This window comes from Alexandromys fortis, unplaced genomic scaffold (assembly GCF_014885135.2).
Source record: "Alexandromys fortis isolate MF-2015 unplaced genomic scaffold, M_Fortis_MF-2015_v1.1 scaffold_32, whole genome shotgun sequence".
Classification (NCBI taxonomy): Eukaryota; Metazoa; Chordata; class Mammalia; order Rodentia; family Cricetidae; genus Alexandromys; species Alexandromys fortis.
The window spans coordinates 312,215-320,957 of NW_026067938.1; the positions used below are offsets into that span (position 1 = coordinate 312,215).

The following is an 8,743-nucleotide window of genomic DNA, read 5'->3' on the forward strand; positions in this document are numbered from 1 at the left end:
CAGGAGTCTGACCCAGGAATTGGTATTTAATAGGCTCTTTGCTAGTCTAATAAAATTAGAGATTCTGTAAGAAAAAAATCAAGAATAAGCAGTAAATGGATATCTTAACAAACTAAAGAATAATTTCCTTCAATTGCTAATCGCTTGACTCGTGTGTGTGTGTGTGTGTGTGTGTGTGTGTGTGTGTATGTGTGTGAGTATGTATAAAATTGTCTTGATTCCTTAAGGTGGAGAGATATGTGTTTGCTTTACTTTGAGTAGTAAGCATGTGAAATATTAAATTATATTAAGTCTATATAGTCTATCCCTGATTCCTATTTCTTTTTAAAGAGTTGCTAATAAAATGACTTCAATAAATTAAGGTAAGACACAGTAGGAATCTAATTTTTTTGAATCTCTACACTTTTAAGCTGAAATGAACCTTGTCTTTTAATCTAAAAATCTAATTTAAAATAGGTTTTCTTTGTTTTTCAATTGTCTAGGAAAAAGACCTTTCATTTTTAACCTTTGTTATAACTCCAATCTTTGCCAGTTAAAAATAACACAAAGATTTAGATGAAGTTTTATGAAATAGAAATTTACATAGATAATTTAAGTCCATCTTTTCAAAGAGAAGTATAATTAAGTATATGTACGAATAAAAATTAATACTCTAGAAAAATAAGATCCTAAATATATCATCAATGATAATTTAATTTTTATGATAAGAAGATAGTGAATATCGCTGCTATTTTATCTGCATTTGAACTTACGATGTAAGTTCTATTCTAAATAAATTATAAATAAAACATCAATTTATAATTCCCTTAGAATTTCATATTTAAGTGAAAATAAGAAAGACTAGCTGATTTTATTGCCACTATTTGGAGTAGAGTTGAATCTCAGGATTCAACAACCATATTTCCACTCAGGCCTCAATTTCCACACTCAGTGTTTTGCTGTGAAACCTTGGTGTAACTGATCAGATAGTTTTACATTTCTGATTAAAGATATAGCACATTTATGAGGGATTTCTTTTCAGAATGAAATAGTTTAGTCGGCTCTATCAGTTCCGACTTTCCTTTCGTCAGCCATCACGTACTTGATATCAAGATGATAACCCTGATCTCCTCTATGATTGAGTCACTCTGCTTTCAACTTTTGTGGTCCAGAAAATGAAACAGAACTCATGTCCTGGGGCACTTCCTTGAGGCTAGGTCAGCCCCTGGGTATCTTAAAATGCTCACTTGGGGGATGCTATTTCTTGAAACCATTTTCTTTCCAAAAACAGCCCAAAGATGGCCACAGATAAGCTAACAATCAACAGACATTATCAACTGTCAGCCAATTGTGAGCTATCTCAGATCACTAAGCTGACAAAGTCTTCAGATGGCTGATTACCTAAACATTATAGTGACAACTCAAGACTGCGTATTAAAAAAAATGATCAGCTAACAGTGAACCTGTAGAACCATGAGAGTTAGCAATGAGACATTTTCTGGTGTTCTTAAATAACGTATTTTCATTTTATGTGCATTGGTGTTTTGCCTGTCACATGAGGATACCGGATCACCTGGAACTGGAGTTTCACACAGCTGTGAGCTGCCATACAGGTGCTGAGACTTGAACGTGATTCCTCTGGAAGAACAGCCAGGCCAGTGCTCTTAACAGCTGAGCCATCTCTCCGGCCCCAGCAAGGAATTGTTTTAATAGACTTGTTTGGAGAATAACTGATTTGCAGGAGGAAACACCATCACACTAATTTATCTTTATCTGGATCACAGTGTCATTTGATTATTATAATTGTCTAGGGAAAATAATATACTAGGGAATTCAATGATCCATAAGCACCATTGTCTATTAATCTAGATTCTAGACTATAGGATCATACAATTATACTCTATTTTTTAAAGAAGATAGTTTGAACTTGTCAGATTCACATTTTTCCTCTAATTATTATTGAATAATAGCCTGAACTAAATAAACTTATAGTCCCCATAATCAAATGCCAGAGAATAGAAGATTTTCAACGATTTACAAGAGCGACCAGTTTTAAACATTGTCTGTTTGTGCCATCACTGCTTCTACACGTTGCTTTTCCCCTGGAATAAAATCAGAAACTCAAAAAAATACTATGTCTTATTATTTTTGTCCAAATCTTTAAACAATTTTAAATATTATTAGTCAACTCCATTTTTATTTGAAACTGAATGGCAGAAAAATATCTTCTTTGGATTTTTCTTCTCTGTTGTAAAAGTGTATGGGTTTTTGATCTATCACTAAACTTTTATGGTATCACATATCAAGCTTCTAATCTTAAGACATTTAGTACATAGTTGGTAACTGGTACAGTTTTCTTCAAAACACAGCTTTTCCTTTCTCTCTTGCCCCTTAAGCAGTGTTGCCTGTACTCTTTCAAGTAAATAACTCCTTCTCTTGGAGTATCTTTCAATAAAGATTGGGAACGCTTACATGATTGAATCCCTTCTCATTCTTCCTTATTAACTCCTAGTATGTCTTTAGAACTTATTGATCATTTTCATTTAAACATCTAGCCGTCAACTTTTACTTGATGTTTTAAAAAGGAAACTCAACAGTTGCCCAGGATAACCCGAAAATAAGTCATCTAGTTTATCTTTTAAGTATGGCGTTAAAAATCCTACCATTTTCCCCATTGTGAAGCTTTCAGATCCCCAGAGAATATATTCATTTTCCTCGTTATTCTGTAGCATGATTTTGTAGATGTGTCTTCCACTTGCCTTTCTCCCTCTGTACTCAGTGACACTGGGCTAGCCTGGAGGTATCATTTCAGTACTGCTCTGATAATTCAGTACATCATCTCCTCCAGTTTTCCCCTTAAGTGCTGTGGTCAATGTATCTTCCTTAAACACTAACGTTACAAAGACTTCCCTTACTTCCCATTTCCTTTCGTATAATTCAAAACTCCTGCTGCTTTGCATTTGTCTTCCAAAGTTAAGATCTATTATTGACCCAGATTCATATTTTCCTTCACCACAGCATGTTTAACTCCTTTCCGCTTTAGAATCACCCTTTATCTACTTAGGTTATCCTCCCCTTCACAGATCCTTTATCTTCCTCCAAATCAAGTTTAATGCAACAGCCTTCATCAGTAACAGATGCCAAAATACTAAATAATAACACCATTTATAAACAGAAAAAAGATTAGTAATGCTATAGTACATAGTATAAATTATATATATACATATATCTATACATTCACACATATTTAAGTAGAGCAGTGACTAAAAAGCTTAGAAAAGAAATTTTAAATATCCTTGACCTACCTCTCTACTGGACCGTAAAAAACCCACAGTTGGAGAGCATGAACGGTAATTAAAGTTAACTTTGAAGCTAAAATAGTAATATGCTTAGCAAACAGTTAGCCTTGCATTTTTTAAATATAATCTATTTTCTTCAACCATTCTTCAGAGAAGTTTCAGGTGAAAAGGAGTTATTCTAAACCAAACCAAGGACATTGCTGGAGAAGGAAAGCCCAATAAACCCCCCAAATTCTATTTCCCTACCTTACAAGGAACTTGTTGTTGTTGATGATGATGAAGTTTTGTTCTGTTTTGTTTTTTGAGAATTAGTCATGTGCTTTATAGATGTTAAAACTACGAATTATTCAGCACTCGGGAGGCAGAGCAGGCGGACCTCTGTGAGTTCGAGACCAGCCTGGTCTACAAGAGCTAGTTCCAGGACAGGCTCCAAAACCATAGAGAAACCCTGTCTAAAAAAAAAAAAAAAAAAAAAAAAAAAAAAAAAAAAAAAAAACAAAAAAAAAAACTATGAATTATTTAACCCATTGCTCTTACTCTTCCACAGTGGTAGAGTAAGGTCTCAGACAATCAATGATTATTACATTCATCCCTACAGCACCATTTTCCTTTCTACACTTCTCTTTTCCTTCCTTCTTTGTTTTTTGGTTTTTGTTTGTTTGTTTTATTTTGTTTTGTTTTTCTTTTTAACAGCCAAGTTTTCTCTGTGTATTCCTGGCTGTCCTCCTGGAGCTTACTACGTAGACCAGGCTGGCCTGAAACTCAGAGATCTGCCTGCTTCTGCCTCCTGAGTGCTAGGATCAAAGGAGTGCACATTCATTACACGTTTTATTTTCAACTACCGTGACAACAGAAGAAGAAACATACAGACTGCTGGGACAGTCCAACATTTTCCTGTGCTGTTTCCTCACTTTCTGGAACAATCTAGACTCCATTTCTGAGTCACTGCCTAACAACATTTCACCAGTCAATAAAGAGGTATTAAGAAATGAAGTTCTGTTCTTTAACAAGTAAATTGAAAGGAAGAGGAGGACTGTAACTTCAATAACAAAGTATATTCTATGTGGTTTCCAGGCATGTTTCTTTCCTCCTTTCTCACATTGCCTCTTTTAACTTTTCTGCAGACTGCTTCTCTTCATTTCTATTCTGAGTCTTGGCTTTAGACTCTCTCTCTCTTCAACTGTATACTAATTGTTTGCCTTTTTTATTCTATCTTTTCTTTCCTAAGCTGTGGTTTCTCACTTGTTCCTCTAAAGTCCCGTCTCCCAGGAGGTAACTGACATTTACATGAGTTTTGGGCAATCTCAAATACAAGAGGAACATGTAATCCATTCCGGAGGGAACTATACTTTTACATACTAAGGCTGAACTCCAGATGATTCCGGCATTGCAGGCACCAACTCCAACTTTGTCCCACAGCATTTTCTACACTTGGTTAGTGATTTACCCACAAGAATCTGAGTAAAATCCAGAGTCAATCGTTTTCTTTATGACTTGAAAATACAAACTTTAGAGATAATTAACTTTGAAATGAAAAACTTAACGTTTGATAGCCAATCATTTCAAGCATAAGCTGATCAAGGTAAGTAATGTCATACTTTATAAACGCTAGCATATTGATGGTTTTTAATAGAGCTCGTGACAAGATTACATCAAATCAGTTAATTTGGCTTTTTATTCAAGAAAGACCATTTCCACAGGTGTTGTTCTCATGCAACTGTTTCTAGTGACACAGAAATACAACTGTACTTTTAAAAGCCTGTGCATTAACGGGGAAGCGGTTTGCTTTTCTTTTATAACCTGAAAATATTATTTCCGCTTAAAAAAATAAATACTCCAGTTAGACCTCATTCTGGAGATCATTCCCAACACTTTTATTCAAAGGACTTTAAAAAAATGAGTCTTTCTAAGATTCTTGCAGGGTCATGCAAGAAGAGACTATCAATGTCTTGATCACAGCTAACATTCATAGGCAAAAATGTCCTTCGTCTTTTCTGTTTTCTTTTCTTCCAAGTTGGCCAGTGTGTATAAACCCCACTGCTTAGTAGTCAAAGCATCCCCTAACACTGAGCCTGTGGGAATTTAGGAATTTCTACAGGGGCATGTCAGCCCAAAGGGCTCCTTTGCTCTTGGTGAAATCACTTACAACAAAGGACAAGGGAGCAGCGGGGGAGGGGCGGCTAATGGACTTGGACCGGAAGCAGTGAGTCCACAGGCGTTTGCATAGTAAATCCCCCGCGGCTGGTGGATCTCTAATCAGTAACAGTGGAAATGCAATATTGCGCGAGCACTTTACGCAGAAAACGTACAACCACAGCCAAGTCCTCAGATAGTGGGTCCACTTCTTCACAGGTTTAAAAACTTTTCTCACACCACTACCTTGTGATGCTGGATTTTTGTCCCTAGGGCAGACACCCAGTCCTCCCACCTCCGTTGCACCCCACAACATTCCTGGGAGTGTGCCAATCTGCGCCGCCTTACTCCAAAGAAACTGGAGCAAAGCTGACTGCTGCAAGAACTACCTACTGTGAGGTGAGCCAGCCACTCAGGGCGTCCTTTTAACTAGATCGTTAATTTAGCAAGATTCTTCCAAGAAAAAGTGAAGCAGTCAGCCTCTACTTTACAACCTCTGTGGAAAATGGGCTTACCGTTCACACAGGGGACTAGAAATTACCCCCAAATCTCGCCCTTCCTCAGTGTCTTCCTCTACTCAAACCTGTTAGGAGCTGAAAGTTTTCTAAGTTTTCGTTACTTATGACTCAGTTCAACTTGTGCCGCAAAGCTTTCATCAAACTTGTCAAATGCTGTTCCTCCTGTAATCTGCTTGTTATTTCTAATCTCTCTTTTAAAATCCCTCAGGTAATGTCCAGAGCAAGGTGCAGCAAAGTCGCAGGCACTCACTCTCCCCTCCCTCCTTCCCGGAATGAGTACAGAGTCAGGCTCTAAGGCAGCCGCAGGAGCACACAGCACAAGAGGGGATGGCCAGTGGGGGAGATCGGCGCAATCAGTGGTTCACAAAGCTTCCCTTTCTGGAACACCAGCTTTTCCTGCCCTGCCGAGCCTTGGAGGTGGGGGTGGGGGCGCTGCACTCACCCATATTCAAGAGTCTTCCTCCTTCTCCTCAGCTCCCCAGAGATGTGTGAAAGAAGAGGCCGGCGCTGCGTGCAGTCCACTTGTCCAAGCTGCGCTCGGGCTCCCAGTGCCCCAGCCACTGACAGCTTGGCCCCTCCCAGCGGAGACAACCCCGCTGGGCCCAGCGAAAGCCGCTGTGCCCGCAGACCCCTCCCTCTCTCCACCTGCCTCTCCTGATTGAAACCTAGTTCCCTGGTTTCTCAGTTGCCTAGCTCCCAGAGGCCCCAACCCTGACCCTTTTCACTCTCTAAAGAGCTAAATGCAAATGTCCCCATCCCAAACACATTGTCAACTTACACATTCTCATGGCACCCCAGGAATCCAGCAATTAACTCTTACCCAAAATAATAGTGGGAAGAGGGACAGACTCAGGAAAAAAAAAGAATTACAGAAAAAAAAATGACAACATGATATGAAATTATTCAATGTCTATTTTTCTGTTGTTTTTAGTACAATGTTTTCTTAATATGGATGTTAAAAAACAATAGAAAGAAAAATTTCCTTTATACCACGCAATCTCTTCTACATTAAATGCTTCATTTTGCGATATAACATGACTATAAAATTCTAAACACACGCATTTGCCCACACACAAACACACAAGCATGATGAGAAGAATTCACCTGAAAGCAGAGGACAAGCAGGCTCCTGGACAGAAGGACAAGCAGGCTCCTGGACAGAAGGACAAGCTCCTGGACAGAAGGAGGCTGGAGTTGGAACCCTGCTGTACGAGCGATACACTGGGATTTGGTTGCCTAATTTGTAAAATAAACGATCTGGAAAAAAATTACCTCTAATGTTCCTTTAAGCCAAAAGACGTAATAATAATTCTACAGGGATTTGGCCTAATTTGTTCAAGGTTTATCCTGGAGAGGCTATTTTAGTAAATCCCTAGTGTCTTAAGCTTCTGATTTGTGTAGCACACACCCTTAAGTATACAAATTTATACCAAGAACAAGAGAAGAAAAAGTAGACCCTGTTACCAAATGTGAGATTTCCATCCAATGGTGAAGGTATTACACAATACATACATTGTATCTTCAGCAGCACACATGCACACGTACAGAGAAGATCATTCACATGGTTTAGAAACATTTGCTCAGCCTTTTCTCCCACAAAGGAAGAGATGTACTCCGGGTGGGGATGTTGCTAATGCATTTCAGTTCAATGGGAGTAGAAAGTCATTCTTGTGGGAGGAGACAGGAAGTAGTCCATAACAGTTATCAACTATGATAGTGGTCAACATGTCATTCAGAAATACATCACTGTTCTAGAAACTGATAGACGTGAACAGAGCGTGATTACAGCAAAGCATGCTGGTCATTCAGTAGCTCTACATAAATAAATCATGAATTTTGAAGACTGGTTCGAAAGCTCAGATCTACAAGCAACCGGGGTCCATTCCAAGACAATATAATTTTGAGAAATTAGAATTTCTTTGGAATTCCTGTGGAATTCCATCATGATTCTGAAATATTAAATAATGCTGACATCATGATGTGAATATCACTGCTAGGCAATATTTCTAAGCACTTGCACCAATTCCTCTATGTAGCAATCAGACAAGACAAATTCATAGGTAAGCACAGATGCTGTAGTGCCTAAGCTCAATCAGTTTACTACACTGTATTATTGTATCCATGGAGATTGTTAGATGCTTGAGAAAGGGCTGGGTATTCTTTAGCAGAACATGATTCAGAAATTCTTTAAATGTCCCTAAAACTATTAGAAGAATTAAGCAACCCAATTCAAAACATGGGTTGTGGACCTGAACAGAAAATTATAAGAGATGAAATATAAATGACTAGGATACAGTTTAAGTGCATAAATACTATCAGGGAAATATAGATTAAAACTAAGTTTCCATCCCATCCCTAACAGAATGGCCATCGTCGGGAATACAGATGACAGCAAACACTGGCGTAGATAGAGAAAGGGGAAACTCATACACTGTTGGTGGGATGCAAATTAGTGAAGCCACTTTGGAAATCATTCTGGCAGTTTATCACAGAACTGTAGATGGAACTGCCATATGACCTGGCAGGGACTTTATTTTCTACCATCTTCATTGACACTCTGTCAGCTGTGGCTCTGAGAATGGAATAACCTAGATGTTCATCAACACATTAATGGATAAGAAACATGAAGTATACATGCATAACAGAATGCCACTCAACTGTAAAAAAATAAAATCATAAGATTGGCAAGCAAATGGATGGAACTGAAAAAAAATATGGTGAGTATGGTAACTCGGACCCACAGTGAGAAACTCTGCATGTTCGCTCTCATTTGGATGTCAGGTCCCTGCTTCAAATCATTTGTTTTGTGTCTTT

At 38.2% G+C, this 8,743-nt stretch overlaps 1 protein-coding gene across 2 annotated transcripts in view; it reads right to left on the bottom strand.

Moving 5' to 3' along the window:
* The window catches only part of Gpm6a (glycoprotein M6A), a 229,599-nt gene extending 222,925 nt beyond the window's left edge, over positions 1-6,674 (bottom strand). Inside the window, exon 1 of one of the 2 annotated variants that reach the window (XM_050147384.1) lies at positions 6,372-6,674. Coding sequence is in view for 1 of the 2 variants with exons in the window: in XM_050147385.1 (XP_050003342.1) it covers positions 6,372-6,375 (4 nt within the window). In the remaining variant the exon portion in view is untranslated. The remainder of the gene's footprint in view (positions 1-6,371) is intronic. The other variant, XM_050147385.1, reaches the window with a different exon arrangement.
* Positions 6,675-8,743: the final 2,069 nt, after the last annotated feature.